This window comes from Sus scrofa, chromosome 1 (genome assembly GCF_054392235.1).
Source record: "Sus scrofa isolate SSC_HxYL_T2T_F1_AM1 chromosome 1, Sscrofa_HxYL_maternal_Yorkshire_Landrace_v2.0, whole genome shotgun sequence".
Taxonomy (NCBI): domain Eukaryota; kingdom Metazoa; phylum Chordata; class Mammalia; order Artiodactyla; family Suidae; genus Sus; species Sus scrofa.
In genome coordinates, this window is record NC_139383.1 from 39,537,661 (window position 1) to 39,562,561 (window position 24,901).

General features: G+C 34.8%; 1 protein-coding gene across 50 annotated transcripts in view; it reads left to right on the forward strand.

Moving 5' to 3' along the window:
• Window positions 1-24,901, forward strand: part of TRDN (triadin) — a 386,488-nt gene that overhangs the window by 331,258 nt on the left and 30,329 nt on the right. For 32 of the 50 annotated variants that reach the window (XM_084957615.1, XM_084957622.1, XM_084957787.1 and 29 more), the window contains 13 exons: window positions 5,872-5,898; window positions 6,601-6,630; window positions 10,328-10,357; window positions 11,550-11,576; window positions 11,949-11,996; window positions 13,762-13,809; window positions 14,989-15,009; window positions 17,013-17,057; window positions 19,592-19,612; window positions 21,401-21,427; window positions 22,668-22,706; window positions 23,082-23,117; window positions 23,854-23,898. In XM_084957615.1, the coding sequence (XP_084813741.1) occupies window positions 5,872-5,898; window positions 6,601-6,630; window positions 10,328-10,357; window positions 11,550-11,576; window positions 11,949-11,996; window positions 13,762-13,809; window positions 14,989-15,009; window positions 17,013-17,057; window positions 19,592-19,612; window positions 21,401-21,427; window positions 22,668-22,706; window positions 23,082-23,117; window positions 23,854-23,898 (444 nt within the window). The remainder of the gene's footprint in view (window positions 1-5,871; window positions 5,899-6,600; window positions 6,631-10,327; window positions 10,358-11,549; window positions 11,577-11,948; window positions 11,997-13,761; window positions 13,810-14,988; window positions 15,010-17,012; window positions 17,058-19,591; window positions 19,613-21,400; window positions 21,428-22,667; window positions 22,707-23,081; window positions 23,118-23,853; window positions 23,899-24,901) is intronic. The other 18 variants (XM_084957636.1, XM_084957817.1, XM_084957668.1 and 15 more) reach the window with 4 other exon arrangements.

A 24,901-nucleotide genomic window follows, 5' to 3' on the forward strand; every position in this document is an offset into this window, starting at 1 on the left:
AACTAAAATCCCTATAAGTAAAATGAAAAAAATACATGTATGTATGTATATTCTTATTATATTGCTACTTAATATTTGAAGTGTATTCTGTGGATACAGAGCCAATTACCACTTCCATGAGAACGTCAAGATTACAGTGATTTGGTTTCCTTTGTAAAAATAAAGTATTCTCTGTCATATGAATTTGATTTCACATCACATTCTTTACAGATCTCAATCACAAACATCTGAACAGAATATTACTGTCATCCATATTGAAACGTTGACACACTATAATCAACATAAGCATGTTCTTTTTTTAGCTTTATCCATTTATGTCTCAGTAGATTGAAAGCTTTCTCTGATTCTAATTAAGCCATATTTGTTGAAATATGACATACACAATTAGTTTGAACTCAGAATTGTAAAAAATAGCTTATGAAACAAAACTATAGTTTTTTGTTAAATGAATGGTGTTAACAGATGCAGCCATTTATTCAATAGTGGTTCTCCAACTTCAGTCAACATATATCAGATATACCAGGCAGACTAGCCCACTCCTAGAGTATATGATTTTGAAGGTAGGGGGTTGGGTTGAGAATTTACATTTCTAAGTTCCCTAGTGATCCTGCTGTTTGAGAACCACTGCCTTAACGGAATTCTCCTCCAACAGCATTTCTATGCTTGTCCTTATTGCTTATTGCAACCTAAATATAGACCTTAGGGAATACATAGGCTTAGACTGTGTATAAACACACATTTACATGCACTTTAGTCATTTATATATCTGCAGATATGTTTGCCTGTGAAGTTTCAACAGATTTTAAACTGGTATATACTCTCATAATTGAATTATGCGATCATGCAACTAGAATGTGAAAGAGCTAAAGAATATTTAGGACTGACATTAGCAAGAAGGTGATATAGGCATTTCTAGTGTTCATTTACTCCCAAGAAACATCAATTTGAACAATTATCTGTGAATGAGAATTCCTTCACAAGAGCCAAGGATTCCAGGTGAAGAATTAAAACACCTGGATGAAGCAAAGAAACAATAAAAGATACATTGAGAAGAGGAGGAAAAATAGATCCACTTTACCCTCACCTTCCTTCCCCAATCCCTGACAGCCCAACTCAGAAAAGGACACCTTTCTCATGGGAGGAGAGTGAAGTGAGTGCCCCACTTCACCACAGATGCCAGAGCTGGTCTGAATAATAAATGGGAGGTAGACAGATGAAGAGGAGGAAGAATGTTCTAGACAGATAAGCATTTAAGATATCCCAGAGGCAAAAAAGACCTTAAGATGGTTTTTAGAAATATGATGCTTCAGTGTAACTTGAACATAGAGTTCAAAATGGTAGAGAGAGAAGAGGGTGATGAGCTGCAATAGTTAGATTCATCAGTAGCCTCATAGACCAGGCAGAGGCACCTGGAGTTGCTAAGATAGTATGTGCTTTAGACTGAGATGTGCTATGTGAAATGTCCAGACAGGTATTCCAGAAAATCTCTCTGACTACAGAATGGAAAGACTGGTAGGGAAAAAAAGTCTGTGTTTTCATGACCAGTTTGAGCATTCTTGGAAATTACGACGAGAAGTAGTGGGGAATTAGCTTAAAGTACTCTGTTTCCTAGGCCTGTGGTAACTAGTGCTGAAAACTGAATGGCTTAAAACAACAGAAATTTATTCTCTCATAGTTCTTTAGACCAGAGTCCAAAATCAAGGTTTAGGTAGGACTGTGTTCTCTTTGAGGATTTTGGTGGAGAATCTGTTCCATGCCTTTCTCTCAGCTTCTGGTGTTGCTGGAAATCCTTGGTGTTCCTTGGCTTGTAGGTGCATCATTCCAGTCACCGTCTTTGCCATCACATGGTTCTCTCCCTGTGTATCCTCACCTCATCTTCCCTTTGTACATGGCCATTTGTGTCTCTTCTCCTCGTTTATAGGGACACCAGCCATATTAGATTAGGATCCAGTCTAATAACCTCATCTAACTTAATTACAGCTGCAAAGACCTTATTTCCAAATGCGGTCACATTTATGATCTACTGAGTGTAGGACTTCAACGTACTTTATGGGTGAACACATTAAAATCTTTAGCACAAAATATGAGGAGAACAGCAGGATTATTAGAGAGTTGTTAGAGGGCCGCAATTGATATTGAACTTGGAAATAAGTACATATGGGAGAAGGCATGTGAAGAATCAGCTCTGAAACCCAGATTTCATTATTAAAAACTTTGTGGTAATAGATAGCTGTCCAGTATTTATCACAACCTAATTGTAGGAATTAGCAGAACTTTTAAGTCAAGATTTTCTTAACCTGGCTGGCTTCAAGAGCATAATTGAACATCTTTAGATTTGCACACAATCTGTGTGTGTGTGTGTGTGTGTGTGTGTATTTAATGTGTTTTTTGTGCATGTTTCTTAGGATTGTGTCAACAGAATTGTTAGATTTTCAGAAAGAAACATGACTGTTCAGTATTCCAAATATCACTGCAGTGAATCTTTATACCTTCAATTTTATCCTTAGGTTTAAGGAGAGTACATAGCTGTATACCTGAGCCACAGTGATTGGGCTCAAAGTAATACGTCTCTTGTTGAACTGTGCTTTGTGTAGTGTAATTGGTCCATGTTGAGAGCAGTAAGTAGAGTCCTTTGAAAACTATTACATGACTAGGGTAGGAGTATTGTTAAAGATGTTATCTACTATATTATAATCCTTATTTTTTTTTTTCGTGAGCACCCATAAAGCAAATTTATCTCAGGTAATAGTACCAGGAATTGCTGTTCTTCTCTTAAACAACTTATTTGATTATAACTTATTTCATATATGGCACAAATGGGAGTTCCCATCATGGCTCAGTGGTTAATGAATCTGACTAGGAGCCATGAGGTTTCGGGTTCGATCCCTGGCCTCACTAAGTGGGTTAATGATCTGGCGTTGCTGTGAGCTGTGGTGTAGGCTGGCGGCTACAGTTCCCAATGGACCCCTAGCCTGGGAACCTCTGTATGCCGTGGGTGTGGCCCTAGAAAAGACAAAAAAAAAAAGACAAAATATATATATATGACACAAATGAGCCTTTCCACAGAAAAGAAACTCATGGACTTGGAGAACAGATTTGTGGTTGCCAAGGGGAGGGGTAGGGCGTGAGATGGACCGGGAGTCTGGGGTTAATAGATGCAAACTATTGCATTCAGGGTGGGTAAGCAATGAGATCCTGCTGTATATAGCATAGGGAACTAATATCTAGTCATTTATGATGGAACATGATGGAGGATAATGTGAGAAAAAGAATGTATATATATATATGTGTGACTGGGTCACTTTGCTGTACAGTAGAAATGGACAGAACACTCTAAACCAACTATAATGGAAAAAATAAAAATCGTTTTTAAAAAGTGTGAATTGGGAGCTCCTGTTATGGCTCAGCAGTTTAAGAACCCAACTAGCATCCATGAGGATGCAGGTTCAATCTCTGTTCTCATTCAGTGGGTTAAGGATCCAGCATTGCCACAAGCTGTGGTGTAGGTCGCAGACATGGCTCAAACCTGGTGTTGCTGGGGCCATGGCGTAAGCCGGCAGCTGTGTTTCCAATTGGACCCCTAGCTGGAATTTCCATATGCAGCAGGTGCAGCTCTAAAAAGGAAAAAAAAAAAAGCAAAACATGAATTGTATAACTGATTAGACTTTTTATCTTTGCTTGGGTACTAGAAAGCTGAGAGATGAATAGTCATGTCAAGCCAAAGTAAGCGTGTAGTAATTTTAACATGTTTTTTGTGTTCTAATATAATTTATAAATTCATATATTCTCCTACATTCATTTTGCTTGACTCAACTCCATTTATTTACTTTCCTTGTTTCCATTAATTATTATGTTATCTAACAAACAAACAATAATTGAGTGCCTGTCACATAACCATGTATTAGCTATTGTACCAGCTGTCTGAATTCAATGATGAATAAACATGATCTCCTTTCGAGAATATCTCACAGCCTAGAAGGGAAGGCATTCACTTAATATTTATAGTAGATTGTGATTAACAATAATCAATAGATCCAAAAATAATATTGGCACATAAAGGAGTGAAGTCGTCCAACCATAACAGATGATGCATTCTGAGGAAGAGATAGCTGAACCCTAAGTAGAAATTAGCCCCCAAAAAAGAAAGAAAAAAATTTTGATGACTAAAAATCAAAAGATCAAAATCTCCACACAAATGGTGATATAGTCCATGTTTGTGAAGTAGAAGACTCAAGGTATCAAATCTTCCCAACTTGATCTATAGATTCAATGCCATCTCCATCAAAATCTCGGCAAGTTATTTTATGGATGTTGACTAATTCTAAAGTTTATATGGATCAGGGAAAAACCTGGAATAGCCAAAAGAAAACTGAAGAAAAAGAACGGATACTATCCAAGTTCAACTCTTACTAGAAACTGCTGCAGTATTATTTCTATAATTTTTTCTCCTGGCCTGAAGTAGTTTTCCTGTGTGCATATGCTGGTCAGTGTTCATCTGAAGACTTGAGGGGAGCCTTCCACAAACTCCCAAAACTTTTATCTCTTTTTCTGTCTTCAGCTTCCTACTTTACATTAATCTGACCTCTGATCTCTAGCTAGCTTGGTCTCTCAAGATTCCCAGCTCCGTCTCATCAAATCAGCTCCATTCCTGCACTAACAGCCTGCAACTCTCTCAAGGCATTAAGCTGGGATAATCAGAGGGCACCTCTCATTTGCTTCTTATCACTTAAGAATCATGGTCCTTTAATGTCTGATGTCCATATCTTTTTTTTAATTTATTTTTTAATTTTTTTTGGTCTCTTGTCCTTTTAGGGCTACTCTCATGGCATATGAAGGTTCCCAGGCTAGGGGTCTAATCAGAGCTGTAGCCGCCGGCCTATGCCAGAGCCACAGCAATGCCAGATCCAAGCCGCGTCTGTGACCTACACCACAGCTCACAGCAATGCCGGATCTTCAGTCCACTTAGTGAGGCCCGGGATCGAACCCAAAACCTCATGGTTTCTAGTTGGATTCGTTTCCACTGAGCCACGACAGGAACTCCTCCAATATCTTTAGAATCATGTTTTATCTATTTTTTCCTATAGTTTCAAGTGTGGAGACTAGTCAAGTCCTTACTATTTTATCTTAGCCAGAAGTGAAAATCACTTGGACACTTTTGAGAATAAAGAGGGTGGTATAAATATTTATCTTATAGTAGAGCATGTTATGTGCTTTCTTCCCAGAAGCCAAGTAAACAGGAATTTTAAAAGAAGAAAGCTATCAGAGTTCTTGCTGTGGTGCAGTGGGTTAAGAATCCGACTGTAGCAGCTAGGTTCTTTGCAGAGGCATGGGTTCAATCATGGCTGGTATGGTGGGTTAAAGGATCCGTGTTTGCTGCGGCTGTGGTGTAAGTCACAGCTGTGGCTTAGATTCAGTTCCTGGCTCAGGAACTTCCATATGCTGTGGGTGTGGCCATTAAAAAAAAAAGAAGAAAGCAATCAACATAGTGACATACGTTCATTGATACTGGAAAGTATGGGGGAATTGGTGGCCAGAGAATATATAATAAATATACTGTTGAAACTGCACCAACAGCAGCCACCCCAGCCACAGCAGCGACAACACCAGATCCTTAACCCACTACTCCACAAGAGAATTCCCAAATTACTTTTTAATGGTGCAATGAAATTAAACTATTTTATTATTTAAAATGATTTTTCAATTAGTAACTTGGCTTGGACATTAAATATCCTATAAAATTTTAATAAAGAAAGATAGTTGGGATCTATATTGTTTGATATTGATTTTCAAATACATAATACTCTATCACATGCAATGTTGATTCACTAACAATGGATTGTCAGTTTTTAATAATTTTTAAATGTTTTCTAGGCAAAGAAGTCAAGCCCAAGTCTCCACGTATGTTACATGCATGCTCCCCACAAAAATTCAATTTTTAAATGTATGCTTTACTCATCCTCTGATTCTTTTGTCGAATGTTTTCCACAAAGTCAAAGGTTAACTATTTTGTGCACAATAATGTGCCAATTATCTTACTTGTATTTCTGAGAATTTGCTATGCTGAAATTTTCCTTCATCTTTTATTCACTGGATGTACATACCAATACCTTTCATTAACTTTCCATTAAAAATCTTAGTTCACATTTTAATTTTTTCTTAAAATAAATTTTTTGTGATTGGAAATGAGGAACCTTTACTTGCATGTATTAATCTGCTGCAATCATAAGAAGAATAAAATTAATATGGAAGATTAAAAAACAATGAATAAGAGTTCCCATCATGGCACAGCAGAAACAAATCCGACTAGGAACCATGAGGTTGTGGGTTCGATCCCTGGCCTCGCTCATTGGGTTGAGGATCTGGCATTGCCGTGAGCTGTGGTGTAGGTCACAGATGCGGCTCAGATCTTGTGTAGCTGTGGCTGTGGCATAGGCCTGCAGCTGCAGCTCTGATTAGACCCCTAGCCTGGGAACTTCCATATGCCATGTGGGTGCGGCCCTGAAAAGACAAAAGACAAATAATAATAAATAAATAAATTTGCATGAGTACAGGAAATATTTTTATATAATCATTATTATCTATGTTTCCTCACATTTTTAGAGCCACAAGTAAAAAAAGAAGAGAAGCCAGGTATGTATATTTTACATCTAGATTCATACTTGCATTTCATATTTATAATGAATAGCATACCTTTTTGCAATGGTATCCTAATGCAAATATACCAAAATATCACTCTTGAACAACTTTTTAACACAAAGATATATTTATCTATACTGTCTGTTCCTGTCAGGGGGGAAACCTTATTTAAAAAGATGAAACCACTGCAAGACGAGACGTATATAGTTCAGAAACGATTAATTGACCATTTTTGCTGATTACTGTAGGACACAGACATCCTGTCAGAAAAACAGCTTCTCTCATGCTTCTATTTTTTGGAGGGGGCATCTCCTGAGTCAGATGAACATTTCTGAGAGCCCGGGTAGGCAGCAGAAAGCTTTTAAAAAGAAAACACAGCAATCTGATTTTCAAAACTGTTAAAATTTTGATTCATGTCTTCCAACTCTATTAGTATAATAGGGCTGCTGAAATTAATACAAACTAGGTAGCTAAAAACAACAGGAATTTATTCTCTCACAGTTCTGGAAACTAGTTCAAAATCAAGTTGTCAGTGGGGCACGTTTCCCTTGTACCTTGTAGGGAAGAATCCCTCCTTGTCTCTTCTGGCTTCTGGTTTTGTGAGCAATCCTTGGTGTTCCTTGTCTTGAGGATCTCTGTAATCGCAGCCTCTTTCATCACATGAACATATTTTGCCATTGTGTCTTACCTGTACCTTTTCTTCTCTTCTTATAAGAACACCAGTCCTATTGGATTAAGGACCCACCCTACTCTCATATAACCACATCTTAACTAATGACTTCTGCAATTACCTTATCTCCAATAAGGTCACATTCTGAGGTACTAGGGGTAAGGACAGCAGCATATTTTAGGTGGCACACAATTCAACCTATAAAGGTCTACCTCCCCCCCCCCCAAAATCTATGTTGTTTACATGTAGCAAAATACATTCATCCTATTTCAACTTCCCTAAAAGTCTTAACAATTTTAGCATCAACTAAGTCAAAATTTCAATTCAAAGTCTCAAATCTCATTATGTAAGTCAGTTATGGGTGTAACTCCCAGGGTGTGATTCTTTCTGCATAAAATTTCTCTCCATTTTTAAATCTGTGAAGCCAGAAAAAAAAAAAGATGCCTGTCTCCAAAATAAAATAATGGGGCAGGCTAGGGTAGACGTTTTCATTACAAAGGGAAGGAAATGAATGGAAAATAAAAAAGGGGTCATGGGTCCAGAACGTATCAGGGGAGATGCCACTAGATATTGAGGTCTGAAAATTTCCTCTTCTGCTCATTGCTGTGTCCTCTGGGTCACGTGGGGTGGCTCTTCCCTCTAGGCTCATCAGGTTGGCAGCCCTGCCCTCTCTACCTAGAAGGTCCAACAGCCCTGGCTTCTGAACCCATGGCTCTTCCCTTAGAATTGTTCTTCCTTCATTTCATTCTGTCTCTGTCCAGCATTGTTTTTGCTTGCACAAAATTTTCAGCAGTGCCCATTCCTGTGTTCAGTTCATGGGGATCCAAGCCTTTGGACAAGAGGGTCCTCCACAGCCCTTTCCTGGGTAACCAGTCTCTATTTATGCCTTCTGCTGAAGTAGTGGTTTTGATCCATAAGTTTGTCCAGCCATTTCCTCGGCCCTGTCTCCAGGGTATGTTATCTAGATAGAGTAAGAATTTTCTAAATCATCTAGTGCTGTTTCCTTTTGCCTAACAGTTCATATCTCAATTTATCTTATCTTTCCCATTTTATTATAAGCAACAAGGAAAGCCCAGGCTGTACCTTCCACACTTTATTTGGAAATTTCCTCAGCTAAATATCCATGTTCTTTACTTACACATTCTACCTTTGGAGTTCTCATCATGGCGCAGCAGAAATGAATCTGACTAGGAACCATCAGGTTGCAGGTTCGATCCCTGGCCTCACTCAGTGGGTTAAGGACCTGGTGTTGCTATGAGCTGTGGTGTAGGTCGCAGGCATGGCTGGGAACTGGTGGCTTGAGTCTGGTGTGGCTGTGGTGCGTAGGCTGGCAGCTGTAGCTCCAATTAGACCACCTGGGAATCTCCATATGCCATGGTAATGGCCAAAAAAAAAAAAAGAACCAAAACAAAACAAATTCTACCTTTTACCCAACAGAAGAATGCAATAATATAGCCATGTTCTCTGACACTTTATAACAAAGATCACCCTTCCTTCAGTATCCAGTAACGTGTTCCTCATTTACTTCTGAGACCTCACCAGAAGCACATTTAATATTTCCATTTCTAACAACATTCTATTCATGACACTATATGAATTCTTTGAGATGACAGAGCTTTATTCTTTCTTTCTTTCTTTCTTTCTTTCTTTCTTTCTTTCTTTCTTGCTTGCTTGCTTGCTTGCTTTCTTGCTTTTTAGGGCTGCACCTGTGGCATACACAGGTTCCCAGGCTAGGGGTCAAATCAGAGCTGCAGCTGCTGGCCTACACCACAGCAACAGCAGCGCAGGATCCGAGCTGTGTCTATGAGCTAACACTGAAGCTTGTGGCAATGCCAGATCCTTAACTCACTGAGCAAGGCCAACTATTGAATCCACATCCTCATGGATACTAGGTTTGTAACCCACTGAGCCGCAATGGGAACTCCCACAGAAGCTTTCTTTATATCTGTCCTCAATTCTTTCTGAATCTTTAGCAGAATAGTTTTCAATGTCAATATTTCTGACAATAGTCTTTTCAAGACAATCTAGGGTTTTTTTTTGTTTGTTTGTTTGTTTATTTGTTTTTGTTTTTAATTATCAGTTACCTGAAAAACCTTCCAGCCTCTACCCATTACCCATTTCCAAAGTCACTTCCACAGTTATATGCATTTGTTACAGCAGCACTCCACTTCACAATACCAAAATCTATTATTTTCCTTGGATGGCTGAAATAAAGTATCACAAACCAGATAGCTTAAAGCAACAAAAATTTATTTTTACACAGGTCTGAAGGCTGGAGGTCCAAAATCAAGATTGAAGCAGAGCCTTACTTGTATTGAAAGTTAGGAGAATTTGTCCTTGTCTCCTCTAGCATCTGGTGTTCGCCAGCAGTCCTTGGTGTGCCTCGGTTTGTAGGTGGTGCACTCCAGTCGCTGCCTCCATCATTACATAGCCATCTTCTCCAGTGTGTCTCCATCTCTGGGTCTCTTTTCCTCTTCTTATAAAGACACCAGTCAGATTGGCTTAAGGGCTCACCATACCCTGAAATGAACTCATTTTACCTTAACTAACCACATCTGCAGAGAATCCTTTTTCTAAATGAGGTCACTTCTGAGTTATGGTAGTTTATGACTTCAACACAGTTTTGTGGGACATAATTCAAGCTGTAACCCTGTCTATTTCACGTAATATTCCATCAGATATATTTCAGGAACTCTTTCCAACTCTTGACATCAAATCATTGATCTTATGTTGACATTGGAACTATTCTCCACAGTAGTAATCTTGAGAAAACATAGAAAATTCAGGTTGATATCAATTAGCATTAGCAACAACTTAATGACAGGCAAGTACTTGGCATGATTTAAATTACTGTGTGTTTAATCATCCAATACAGACAACCCATCAGGAAACAAATAATTTATACTAAAATTTTGCTTTTTCAATTATAGTTAAGCAAAATAAAATAATTTTCCAAAGTAATTTATGCTTTAGTAGTTTTTTTTGCAGATTAAAAAAATCTGTCCTTTGTTTTCCCTTCAGAGTCACAAGTTAAAAAGGAAGCAAAACCAGGTAACTGTTTTTATTCCTAAATAGATATGGAGCTGCTATTACCTTCATTCTGGAACTTAACATGTCTTTCTACCCACCAGTGGGGTTTTACAGAGTCTCCCAAATCCTCGATATTGCTCCTATTCCATTGCTCAATACAGTTCTACAGTACTGAATTAGGTGAAAATAAGGATAATACACAGGCAAAAACATCTAGAATGTGGCTTTAAATGGACCTCAGCAGAGGCTCCAGGTTTCAGGAGACATTTCTTGTGGTTCTTCAAAGTCTGGTATAATGCTTGTTTGCAGGTTTATTTCTGATAACACAGAGTTATAAAATTACAGAATCATGGACTACTGGGATTTAAAGAGAGAGGACAAGAACTTTTAAACATCTGCTATGAGCTAAGGAATGACATAAGATTTTAATTTTCTTCATATCACTACAAGAAATGTGCCACATGACAATTATTATCCATATTTAATATCTGTGGAAATTGTTTAAGATACCAAGTTTAGAAAGATGTTTTTCAAGACCTTCAAGTTAATGAATGTCAGAGCTAGGATTCTGCCCATGTCTGGTTTACTCAAAACCGTGGGTGCTCTTGCTAAGAGATTGTCTCAGACTAACAATTAATTTGTTAAGAGGCAACACTGACCTAAAATCAAGGCTATCTTTCCCAGTTTACATTGCTATGCAGCGTGTTAGGTGCTGGCTCTGGTACCAACTAGCTACTCACCTGAGGCAAGTTAAAAAAAAAACCCTCAGGCTTTATGGGAGCTATAGCTTCACTATAAAAAATTACATAGCAGGATTCTTAAATAATAACAAACTCAAGAATCCAAGTCTAGATGTATATTCAATACTATCTTATGCCTTTAATTCTCATCAGAGCTTACCTAGCAATTGATCATAAGTTTGAGTCTAGTTTATCTTCTAAATAACATACCTTTTTAATGTATCAAGGCTTAAAAATGCCTAAGTCCTGTCTTATGATTTATTTTCCTGACTGTATTTTCTTGCTGCAGAAAAGTATGTGTTATCAAATATTAACATTTTGCATTTTATCTTTTTTTCAAAACCAGAAGGATAATACCACTTAAAACTTCTATTTAGTCCTATTGCTACTTTTTATTTATTTTATTGTTAAATACTATAATTTTGAGGTAATTTAATTGAAATTTTTAGTAAATATAAATGTTTCTTTTCTAGTTTCATCTGAAAAAGCTCAAATACACAGTATGTATCAATTTCATCTGTAAGTCTTATATAGAATTTTTACCAAAATTTTTTTCAATAATATATTTTTGCAATCTGTGCCTCCACATTTGTGCTTTATTGCAGCCTATGCTTTGGAAATTATAGGTGCTTAAATGTAAATGAGAATTCTTGTCATATTGTTCTCATACAACCAAAACCTTTAAGTTTTTCATTTAAACTAGGATGACATGAACATTTAAGAACAGTTTTTCTCCATGGACACATTTGTTAAAATCTGTCAGTTATTTTATGCTTAACTAATCAGTGGACCATGTCATAGAGAAAATTCACCATATGTTAATTTGTAAAGTTTCTAAGTATCTGAAAAGAGTTTCTTTTCATTATTTTCAGAACAAGACTTACCCAAACCGGAAAAGACTGTTTCTCATGGTAAACCAGGTATTTTGCAGGTGGTATTTGTAGTATCAAATTGTCTCTCAGTGTTCTAGTTTTAGCAGGAGAAAGAGCTTAGAGTCAAATCTAAAGTTATTAGGGATGATTGTCATCCAGCTTCTAGAACAGCTCCAATTTCAGTCATCTTCACAGTGTTTATTTATGAAGAACCTGACCTGGCAGATGTAGCTAGATAGCTTGTGATCACTTCTCATCAGAGACTTAGTATAAAGACCATCTTTACCAGCACGAAATGGCTCTATCTTTTGTTTCATTCTGTTGGGGCAAGATATCCTTAGAAAATTAGTAATTCAGCGTGGGAGTGGTTCATTCAGACATGAACATTGTCAATTTCAAAAAAAATCCCAAGAAAAGGAAATCAGCATTTCCTCCTGCTTCCCTTTCTCCCACTTTCTTTGCTCCATCTTTGCCTCCCTTCCTTTCTTCTTATTCCTGGTCTGACATTTTGGAGAAAGTAGAGGTAAGCCAATGTGTTCCACTCATAAGGGGAAAGAATTTACCCAAATTCGCTTATTAATTAGTTTTTATTTAAGAAAGAAACTTTAAGTTTTAATTTAAGCTAATTAAACATGAATTTCATCTGGAGGTTGCACTAATGCCTAGTTGTTCTGTAGAATATTGTGCTTTATTCCAGACTGAATTTTTTTACCTAATCTTGTGAATATAGTCAGGGCATTATCTTTAAAAAGTTAAAAGCATTTTCTCTAAACATATCTTAGAAAAGTTTTTATGTATACTTTTAAAATTTTACTTTAGAAAATGTGTTTTCAGTGGGTTTGAGCCAGTTTGATTTTATTTGTCTATGCTTTAAAGAATATGAGATACCAGCAATAAAAACTATAAAAATAAAGAAAGCAGGGCTGGGTTGTGAGGAGGTAGAACAGCTGTCCCTATGGACATAAGCAAAACCCCCAAAACAATTTTTAGAACCTTCTAATATAATGAATAATAAAAACCTATTGCATTCTTTACTGTCCTAAATGTCAACCATTTTTGAGGCAAAATACTAAGAGAATGAGAGAGTTTAGTCTCTCAGTGTATAACAAAGGCAATGCCCTCTAGTCACAGCTTTCTTTTATTTCAGTATAACATTTATACTCAAAACTTTCTCTTTCCCAGAGAAACTTTTTAATTAGGATATTCATTCCCAATGCTGAATGCCTGAAAAATTTAATTTTGTATAGACTCATTACACTAATTCCTCTACTTTGACCCAAATCATATTGACTATGTTTAGAAAAACATACAGCCCAGAAAACATCCCATAAATGTATCACTTTTTCCCTTCCCCAGCTTTGCACCATAAAGACCTTGGGTTCCAAGGCTAATCCTGGGTTCTCAGAGAGGTACCTTGCATAAGAAAGATCAAAAATTGTTTGTTCATATTCTTATTCAATAATGAAAAGGAAATACATGTTTTATGTATACTTCTGTGAAGATAAATGCAGTGAAATATAGTGAAGGCAAAGGATAGGATGTGCTTTGTCAGGTAAGGGAACTATTCAAATTAGGAAAACTTTTATGGCAAGATAGCTGCAAAGGACATCTGCAGATGGACACATTATCTTTGTGCTCCCATCCAATTTGAATGAAAGATATCACTTGCTATTTTGTTGAGCAAACAGCTATGTTTATCTCACTATTGCTATTATTTCAAAGAGAGTGCAAAATACCAAATTTGAAATATGTCACTGCTTTGTATTAATGCATTTAAAATTTCTGCTTATGTTAACATTGTTTCTTATCACAGATGAAAAAGTTGCCAAGCAGGTAAAAGCTAACGCAACAGAAAAAATAGGTAAGATATTTCAGATGTTTCTTCAAGTTTGTGCATTTTGGTGCCATAGATCCTAAGATTCTGGGTTCGTGTAAATAACTAAAAGATATACTCAATAAAAATTAGCAGTGCAAAACTAGAGTGACATAACTTTATTTTTTTAATGTGACTGACCTAAGCTTACATATAATTTATGAGAAAATCTGTGTAATGCATTGATTATCATGTACTGTTAGGTGTTTAATCTCATTTTCAAACCACGCTTCCTCAGATTTTAAAATCACAGAAATCTAAAACTTCCATGCATTAGATGGGATAATTTCTACTCATGAGAGTTCCACAGTGAATTATGTGATTGTATAACTTCTAAAAATTTGCCTCAAAGATGGATCAACAGAACATATAATATCAAAAAAAAATCAAAGTATTATTTTATGTGAGAAAAAAAGGATGGCACACACTCTTGCACTTCTGGAATTATTTCCTAAAAGGATGAACAAAATTAAATTTTTATCTCAACTGACATCCTGAAATACTGAAGCTCCTCCATTTGATTCCAAGGTGGAAATCGTACCCACCTTGGCCATGAATAGTGTCCCATCTCTTAATAAAAATCATCCCAAAGGAACAGGCCTGTGAAGTAATTTCTTTCTTTTAACTGAGATGATCAGGATCACCAGGATTTAAATGCTGTACTCAGAGGAAAATATAATAGAATTCATGAGTGAACTAATTATTTTTAGAAATTATGGACTATTATGTCCTGAGAAAGAAACCTCAAGGCTATTTTCACATTACTTCACAGGACCATTGTGATCTATTCCAACCATTGCCTAACTCATAATTTTAGTTAACGTTCCTCTAATTTACACCGTGAGGTATTAATATGACCCCTGAGTATCTCATTTAGTTATAAGAGTATTTTGAGATTATGAAGAAATTAGCCCAATATATTTGTGTCTCAAATATATAGATTGTTTCACATTTTACATAAAATTTTTGCAGCTTAGTTTTTCAGTAAGCAGTGTGATTAATAATTTGCTGACAGTGAAATAATAGTATTCAGAGAGAATGGATTAAGCTTAAGATAAGAAGAGAACCTAGAATTAGAAAGGAATGAATACAGATGTTAAAGAGGTTTTTTTTTCCCTCATGGTTTATATTCATCTTATGCCATTTTCTTTCTTTCATTCTCCACAGTTAAACCCAAACCAGCAGCAAGTAAGAGATGAAAATAAAATCTAAAAAGTGTTGCTTGGCCATTTCAACTTTACAATTTGCTTGGATTTTTAAAAATTGGACTTTTCAGTATTGTCTAAGGCTAGGGTACCTCTAGAGATGATAAATTGGTACCTCTAGAGATGATAAATTAACGCTATTGCTATAGCTTTGATTTAACATCTTTGTCTTTCACTACTGATTAATAATTCTCTATAATTATAGAAGAAATCACTAGAAGTTGTATCACGTATTATTATACTAAAATAATGAGTCCATATAGGCTATAAAATAATACTAATGAGTTAGAGAATATGGGCAATCTTTTAAGCATACACAAGGAATAACAAAGGAAAATGAAATGATATGCAGTTTTTGGTGTTATGAACTACATACTGTTTTTAATTTGTTTGCTTTAAACAGCATATAGTAGGTAGTCTTTGGTATTATGACATTCATCATTTTATTTATTATAAACATTTTTTCATTGGTTTATTAAAATCATGGAATTTTCTCATCAGTGTAGATTTCAAAGATCATCCATTTTATTATTCAAGAGCAATACAAACGTTACAGTGGTAGAGAGTTTAAAAAGTGACTACTGGGCTTAGGAAAGCATGAACATGTGTCCATTGTTACACAGGTACTAAATATGTCAAAATTGTGGTATTGGTTCTTGACTGATATATATTTGTGAAACAGAGGCTTTGAGGAAAGTAGGAGTGTCTGTTTGTCAAGTAGTATCTGGTTTCTGTATGAAAAACAGATTAAGTCCAAAGATGAATTTGGTAAGACCAGTTAGGAGGCCGTATTAGTGATTCAAGAGTTACAGCAAAGTACATGGAGCCTAAATAGAACTAGTCATCTCCTAGAACCTATTGCATATATTTTGAATGTATATTTTATATTATTTTTACTTCATTATACTTTTGCAGTGCTACTGTTGTGACGGTTTGTTAACTTGGATGTTGGCTTCTTTTATTGTGCATGCTTATTTAACATTAAAATTTATACAATTTAAGTTCGTGGAAGTTCATTCTCGAATGCTATCAATCCCTAATTTACAAATATCTAGTTAAGTCTTATAATATCCTAGGTCCAAAATCTCCCCACCTACTTCACTGTTGGTGCAAGATGATGGGGACAAATAGTAGTGTTTTCAGAGAAGCTCCAAATTCAGGATGAGGGAAGGAAAAGACAGGCAAACAAGAAGAGCTCAGGAAGACTAAATCTGGAGCTGATTAGTTAAAAACTACATTTGGCCGAGAGCTGCTCTACAATACAAATATTCTCAACCCCATCCAAAATATCCTACCCTATGTGGTTTGATTTGAAATACCTCTTTTGGTAAAAGAGAGAGATCTCCTAAAATTTATTTTAATTCAAATATTTTTCAGAGGGCTAAAAGGAATATCAATTACACATTTTGATTCAATTCATCATGTCTTAGATTTAGTTGAGATTCATCTGTGAGAATTTTAACTGGACCCCAAAAGAGAGGGTGGTCCAGAAAATTGAAATACGAAGTGTCATACTGTCTGGAATAAGACAAATCTAGGTTAAATTTTCAATGAGAAATTAATGACCAGCACCAAATTCCTTCTGACCTGGTAAGAAGGTAACTAGATGGAGTCAGAGAGGTAAAAAAGGAGTTCGTAAAATGTCATCTTCTTTAAAATATCCCCAAAGAATGACTCAGCCTTCAGCAAAGAAAGAAAAATTATCTTATTATTATTCCCCTCTTTGTCGTATTCTATCCTCTTCTTCTTATACCACATAGCCCCAAGAAGTTTAGCATTTTGAAGTATCTAACATGAGAATGAACCTGACCTTGTTTATGATGTCTTTCTATGGCAATATGCTTTCTGTGTTCCTAGTTACATGCAAATAACTTTAGGGGCATGCTTCCCATATAAACTGAGGATCACTTGCAAATATATAAATGAGAAATGCTTGCTACACAAACAGTCAGAAGATCGTCAGTTGATTTTGATTTCTCTCTTTAGAAAAAGCTGAACATCAAGAAAAAGAATCTCCATCTATAAAAACAGGTGTTTTGCTTTTTTGGCTTATATTGTCATAATTCATTACTTTTATTAAATTTTAAAATGGAAACAAGCATATTAAGTAATTTTCATTTTATTTTCTGGTAATGTTTAGTCTTGTGGTTTGTAGTAAAATCTAGTTTGTCTAACATAAGGGTTGTGTTGTTGACAAACATTTTGCTAAATATTATAACCAATATATATAGATTGCCAAACATGCTATTATCTTACAGCAGTATTAACAAAATAGTGCTTGCTTTCAAGTTTCATGAGACCCTTCCAAAATAGTATTACACTGCTGTCAATATTAATATCATATATCATATGATAATGTTGATTCACTGTTGATATAATGTAAAATATCCTATCAAATTACACATATTACATTTCACTGAAAACTAATCATGAATTTCATGAATTTTAACTTGGTATAATTTCTTAAAATAGAAGAAAGCTATTCTGTAATAGCTTTAAAAATATTATTCCTTTTTTTTTTTAATTTTTTTTATTTTCCCACTGTTCAGCAAGGGGGTCAGGTTATCCTTACATGTATACATTGCAATTACAGTTTTTCCCCCACCCTTTCTTCTGTTGCAACATGAGTATCTAGACATAGTTCTCATAAAGATGTATAATACTCGGCATAGTTCGACACTAAGGCATATAAGGGTGTCAACTTTAAAAAATGCAAGATGTGAGAGTTGTGAGTTAAGTTTTATTGGGGGCAAGTTAAAGACTTAAGCCTGGGAGGCAGCATTGCAAGTAACCCTAAGAAAACTGCTCTGAGGAGGAGAGGGGTGAGCCAGAATATATGAGTTTTGCAGCAAAGGGCAGGTAGTCTGACCAACGATTACAGGTTAAGGAATTTAGTGCTTTTCTATGTGTGGGAAGATACATAGCTCACTGAAATCATTCCTTTGAGATGCACCTCAGCTCTCTGGGGTCAGTATTCTGTGTTATCACATCCTGAGGGCTCACCATCAGGAGTAGCTGCAGTCTGATGGCTGTTCGAGGGCAGGTATTCTTTGTTTCCTTCCTGAGTTCCCTCAGAGCTCACAGGGGTCCAAGGTGGCCACAATCGCTGATGTCTGTGACATCCTTTGTTTACTGATATGGCAGACAAGATTTTATTTCTCTGGAGGCTAATTGTGAAAATATCCTTCCCTCTCCTTTTTCTCCCTATTCTACCAGTTCCTGTTCACACACTGTTCAATAATATCCAGAGGGAATTGCTGTTATTTCTTGATGTATCCTTTTAACACTATATATAAAAGCATATACATGTATAATACATATACACATACCTATATACAAATTATGTAATAATTTTTACACAAATAATTACATACTATAAATAGCTTTGTCCTTAGGTTTTTCTACTTAAGAATGTTTTTTTTGAAGTTTTTTATATCAGTATATAAAACATTTCCACATTCTATAGTATAGTTGCACACAGTTTGCTTAGTCTCTGATTGACATATGTTTAAGTTGTCTTACAAATTTTCTTTAATGATAAACAATAATAAATATATCTACCTGTCTAGTTTTATAAATTTATCTTTGGGATAAAATTCTTTAAAGAAAAATTTTTTAGTGCAATGATATATTCAATTTATTTTTTGTTTGTTTTTTTTTTTTAGGGCCACACCCACAGCATATGGAGGTTCCTAGGCTAGGGGTTGAATCAGAGCTGCAGCCACCAGCCCACACCACAGCCATAGCAAAGGCAGATCCCAGCCACATCTGCTACCTACACCAGAGCTCACGGCAATGCTGGATCCTTAACCCACTGAGTGAGGTCAGGGATCAAACCTGAGTCCTCATGGTTTCTAGTCAGATTCATTTCCGTTGAGCCACAATGGGAACTCCTCAATGTAATTTTTATAAATATCTCTGATTGTTCTCTACAAAAATTGTTATGTAATTTGTATTCCCACTGTTAATTAATTAGTTAATTGATCTAATTTTGATTAATTCAGATTCTTCACAATGATGAGGAAATGTCTAGTTTTCATGAATAGATAGATATTTATGTGTAAGACTACATAATTAATGTTTTTAGTTAATAATTTCATACAAGGTATATTGGAGAAAGATCATGTATTTAGATGGTGTATTTTTGTGTTTTTCACATACCATTCACTTATTCTTCCTGAGATTTTATTAAGTCAGCTTTTTCATTCAAAATATTGGATTGGAAGGGTGTAAATAGTTAATATTAATATATTCCAAAAGGACAATGGCAGAATATGTGTTTTATGCCACTCGGAAACTTTAAGGAGTTCATATTACTGTAAGCATTCATTTTGCATTAAATCAAAAATGAGGTTTTACAGGGATAAAGAAAACATAAAGACTCTATACTTTGAAGCTTTACAACTTCTTTGAGGAATTCATTGGGAATATTACTAAAAAAATTACTAAACAGCCTATTCTAATTCAAACAGAATTAGCAAATACAGAGCGATGATATTTTACCTATAGACAGAAAATGATCACTAATTTTCTTTTCTTTTCTTCTTTACATTTTTACTTTTTAGACAAACCAAAACCAACTCCAAGTAAGTGTACCATTCTAGAGTTTTAAGAATTTGCCATTTAATTATTTTAATTTTATACTTTCTTTAAACTACATGTGGTAAAAGATAAAATAGTATGGTATGTTTACTATTGCAATAGCTATTATGCCATTAACTATAGAAATGATTCTTGTTGACATGAATGTTTATGTATTGTATTCATTAATCTTTAAACATGTATTTGTTGAGTGACTATTGGATACATTTACTATACCAGCGTATGTGAGGGAATGCCTAAAATGACTTCTGTTGTTTTATCTGTGTAATTCAGTTACCATAGCTAATACCTGTGCAAAAAAAAAAAAAAAAAACGGGGGGGGGGTTTACACCTCTCTTTTCTGTACTTTCAGTTTCGTTAGAATTTATTATGTAACCACAGTATGGAGATCCCTCTAGTCAATGCTGTGTTAAAAAAAAAAAAAGTTGTAACATGAAATTCCTGTCTTCAGTTATTTAATCTTAACACATTAGCTTTTAATTTTCGTATTCTCAAAGGGTGAAGATGAGTTGTTTTGGTATTTCAGGATCACTGTTTTGGTATTTCAGGATCATTATTTTGACATTTCAAACAATAGTAAAAATGCAACAATTTATGAAATTTTTGAAAGTTTGTGCAATATTATGTAAATTCATAAAAATGAAATTGTTTATTTAAAATTGTTAAATTATGACTCAGACATTACCCTGGGGGAAAATATTTGCATTTAAATCAAGAGTGTATCTAGAAGCTATGTCTAAAGTTTTTAAATGCCTGGGACTAACCTGGCTGTTTGAGTGTGATTATAGACTCTTACAAATGCATCTACAATTTCTTTTGAATGAATTTGATGTCAGTGGTAAATATTAAATGTTGCCTTTGGGTTGACAAAAATCTCTAGTTTATTTAATGTGTGTAATTGCTATTAATATGAACGGTATTACAAAAATTAATGATTGAAAGTCAAAATTAGAATCCTAATATAGAATACCACCATAATTATTTGCAAATACTATTTCGTTTGTGAAACATTATTCATTTTACATCTTCGTTCTTATAAAATATTTTAATTAATTTTCATTGAATTTCGAAAATAGCATCCAAAAAGTTATATTAGAATTATAATTATATATATCGGTTTTATAGGAAATGTTATCACTTGAACTGATTTGTGAGGAAAAATATATATTTTTTAAAACCTGCCTTATTATGGTTTTAAAAATAATTGGCCTGTAAATTTACTGAAGGAGCAAAAAGAAAGACCAGTTCAACATTATCATAGGCTAAAGATAAATAACATTTGTATATCTTGTCTCACCACTCTGACTGTAGTCACCACCATGAGTTGAATTTATATCTGTGACTTTTTAAAATTTCATCCCACAATCCCATCCATTGCACTTAGTACAACATGTGGTATATAAAGTTTCCTCATAAATATTCAATGAAAGAGCATGTGAAGATCATTTTAAAAATTTATGTAATGGAGATTAATAATTTCAAGAAAACCACCCAAAGGACTTCAAATTGATTCTTTCTACCATATATGAATAGATGGTTTAAGATCAGATTATAGAGTGATTTTATTTTCAGGATAGATATATCTGTTATAATTTTCACAAATATTAGTCACTAGCATGTCTCTTTGCCATTTTGAATATGTGTCTGTGTCATTACTATTATAATTTAATGAGAAATATCTGCAGATGAAGTTCAGTTTTCTATTACTAAAAAAAAATACTATCCTTTCCTTCTATTTTTCTTCTCTTTTTTTCTATTTTTTTTTTCTAAAGAGGAAACATCAGAAGTAACAGAATCAGGTAAATATTTACTTTCCCCGAGGAGATAACATAGTTCTTTGGGAACAGTCTGTAAATTTGAGTCTCAGTCTAGTTGTGTAACATTTGGGAATATCCCTTAAGAGGTCAGATTCCCAGTTTCCTCATCTGTAGAACAGACTTAATGACTTCCCAAAAGGATTCTTATAAGTATGAAGTGAAATAATAACATGTATAACATTTCTGCTACATACTTCGTTGTCACTCATTAAATATTGGTTTCCTAAAAAAAAGGGGGAGGAGTTGCCATCATGGTACAGTGGAAACAAATCCGACTAGGAACCATGAGGTTGTGGGTTTGATCCTGGCCTTGCTTACTGGGTTGAGGATCTGGTGTTGTCATGAGCTGTGGTGTAGGCTGGCAGCTATAGCTCCGAGTCAACCCCTAGCCTGGGAGCTTCCATAGGAATAGGTTCCGCCCTGAAAAAAAAAAAAAAAAAAAAAAATCAGTTTCTTTCTCGCTGTTGTCTGATAAATATAGTTGAAGAAAAGCATCAATCAACCAAAACTCTGGTTTGAAAAACATGTACCCACCCACATTTTGCCTAGAGATATGTTGTGACTCTTACATTGTTTTTACTCAACGATTTATTCATTTAGCATGCATAGCACCAGTCGAAATTCTCATTTCCTAAAGATAACAATAGAAAATTTTTTTCTGTTGTTACTAGTTTAAACTTATTAATAAACACATGGCTTACTCTAGCATTACTTTGGAGTATATAAAAAACAAAAACAGGAAGTTCCCATTGTGGCTCAGATGTAAAGAACCCCGCTAGTATCTATGAGGATGTGGGTTCAATCCCTGGCCTCACTCAGTGGGTTAAGGATCCAGCATTGCCATGAACTGTAGTGTAGGTTGCAGACGTGACTTGGATTCTTGCATTGCTGTGGTTGTGGTGTAGGCAGGCAGCTACAGCTCCAATGTGACACCTAGCCGGGGAACTTCCATATGCCACTGGTGTGGCCCTAGAAGACAAAAAAACAAAAACTGAAAGGAGCCATCTCTGCCTTCAGAGCCAGAGTAACCATGAATAACAAAAATATATATGTTCTCACACATGGGGTGGGGGGGTGTTATATTTTTTAATCATATCTTGAAAAAGCAGAGCCTTGACACTCTTGCACCTATGGGATTGCATTTCATCTTCAAATGTTTACTCCAAAATCAAATAAGAAAGTTAATCTTTTTTAAACTGGTGACATTATTTTTTCTCCCTAGCAAAGAAGAAAATTGAAAAATCTGAAAAGGAAAGCAAAGGTAAAGACATTTTAAGAGTTGTATATTAAATTAGTGCTAAAAGCACCAAAATCAAAACTATGTAAGTATACAAATTATATCTCATAAAAGCAATTCATGAAAATATGGACATGATTTTAATGCATGTATCAGAATTGCAGCTCAATTTTGGGTTATTCGAGGCGTGTAGATATTTTATTCTTATTAGATATCTAAGGGGAACAAGGATTTAGATCTCAAAGCAAACTCCACCTATTATTGCTAAATTAACAGTGAACAGTTCTTTTCATATAATCCTGAATTGTGAATATTGACTACATAATATGTAATTCCAAACCTTAGGAAGACCTATGAATAAATATGTTTATGACTCTAATTACCACTTTATCTCTATAGAAAAAGCAGAAATGAAACACCTTAAAGAAGAAAAAGGTAATACTTAAAAGATTGAAAAGCCCCGAAGCCAAAATATCTTGAGTCAGAATTTTTTAATTTCAATTTTAAGTAAAACTTTTATTTAGGTATATGATGATTGCTGGTCTGATTAAAAGAAGAAATGTGATAAATAATCAGTGGCCGTGTGGTAATGGCTGTAGTGGATGACAGGCCACTCCCATAGTATGCATTAATGTGTTGTGTCATTAATGTGCAACTAGTTAGAAGCTGCTTCACAATGTTACTTTTTTTCTTAACATTAGATATGTGTATTAGTAAAGTAATATAATTCAATAATCACTGATTTCCATGTAGTTATCTAAAAAATTTGCAAATGCTTTAATTAGATAAATATTCTATTAAGTCAGGAGGAAAACATTTGTAGACATACCAAAAAGAGAATAACAAAAGAAGACACTTATTTTTGGCTTATTCCTAAATGCAGTTGATCAGAATGACCCATTGTCCATGGATTCTAATTCATTTAAATCTCTTGTATTCACCGTAATCATGTTATATCTCTGCTTATGTTAAAAAAAAAAAAAACTCTGCTGCTAATATCTGTTTTTTTAGATATTAATAGAAGACAAGTTTTTTAAAATCACCCTGAGAAAATATTTACAATATTTAAATTATTCTCTGTTGCTAAAGCTTAGAGTTGAAGTGGGCCAAAATTTTAATGAAAATTTGCTTTGAGAATTCATATTTTAATTTATATTTTCTTTATATACAGTCCCAGCAAGTAAAGAAAGTCTTCAATCACACAATGTGACAAAAGGTAATCTTGAACTTTGTAAATATTCAAATGCTGTGTTGATATGGAGGTGCCTGAATTGTACTGACACTTAATATTAACACTAAATTTTTTTAAAGCAAGGAAGTCTAGCAGGTATACACTTCTGTTAACAGCAGAGGAAGTGAACAGATAGGAAATTTAGCAGGAAGCTTACATTTCAGTGGAAAACTAGAAAATATGGAGACCTAGAAACAGAACAACATAAACATTCAGTAGGATATTCCAGTGCATACCAGAAGGAAAATGTATTGCAAAAGACTTTTGTAACATTACTACAATCAAGAATGATAGAGTAGTAAAAACAGATAGGGCTGAGATTCATTTTATCTATGACCACATAAAATATAGCTAATCTCATGGGTATATTTTTATTACTTATAAATCAATCCTTTCAATTAATTTAGTTTAGACACAAAATGGGTAGTAGGGGGCAGATGCCAGCATGCACTTGGCAGGTAAATGTTCTTTACTAAAGTGAGAGTGACCTATTTTGGTGATATTATCATAAAACTATAAGGGTACAACTGAATTATACTGTCTGGGTGACAAAATGTTAGGTGAATCTAATTCAAAATACAATAAAATGTATAAAATGCAAATTATTTAAATTTGAAGTGCTAAGTAAACATGCTATATCTGAGCAAGAATTTTCATTTATAGTAAATACATAGATCTCTATTGTGTATGTGTATGGCAGGAGGTTTGGGAGGAGGGATTTTATATTCTACTGGTTTCCTGTTGCTGCATACTGTGTTATAAATACCCAAAATGGAAGAACATATCTAGACAAAATTGTCATTAATATTAAGGGGTAACATTTAGAATAAGAGAGCAGATAAAATTTGTGGAAAGATACAGTAATGCAATTTTTATTTTTATTTTTATTTTTTGCTTTTTTTTTTCTTTGTCTTTTTAGGGCCACACCCTCGGCATATGGAGGTTCCCAGGCGAGGGGTCTAATTGGAGCTGTAGCTGCCGGCCACAG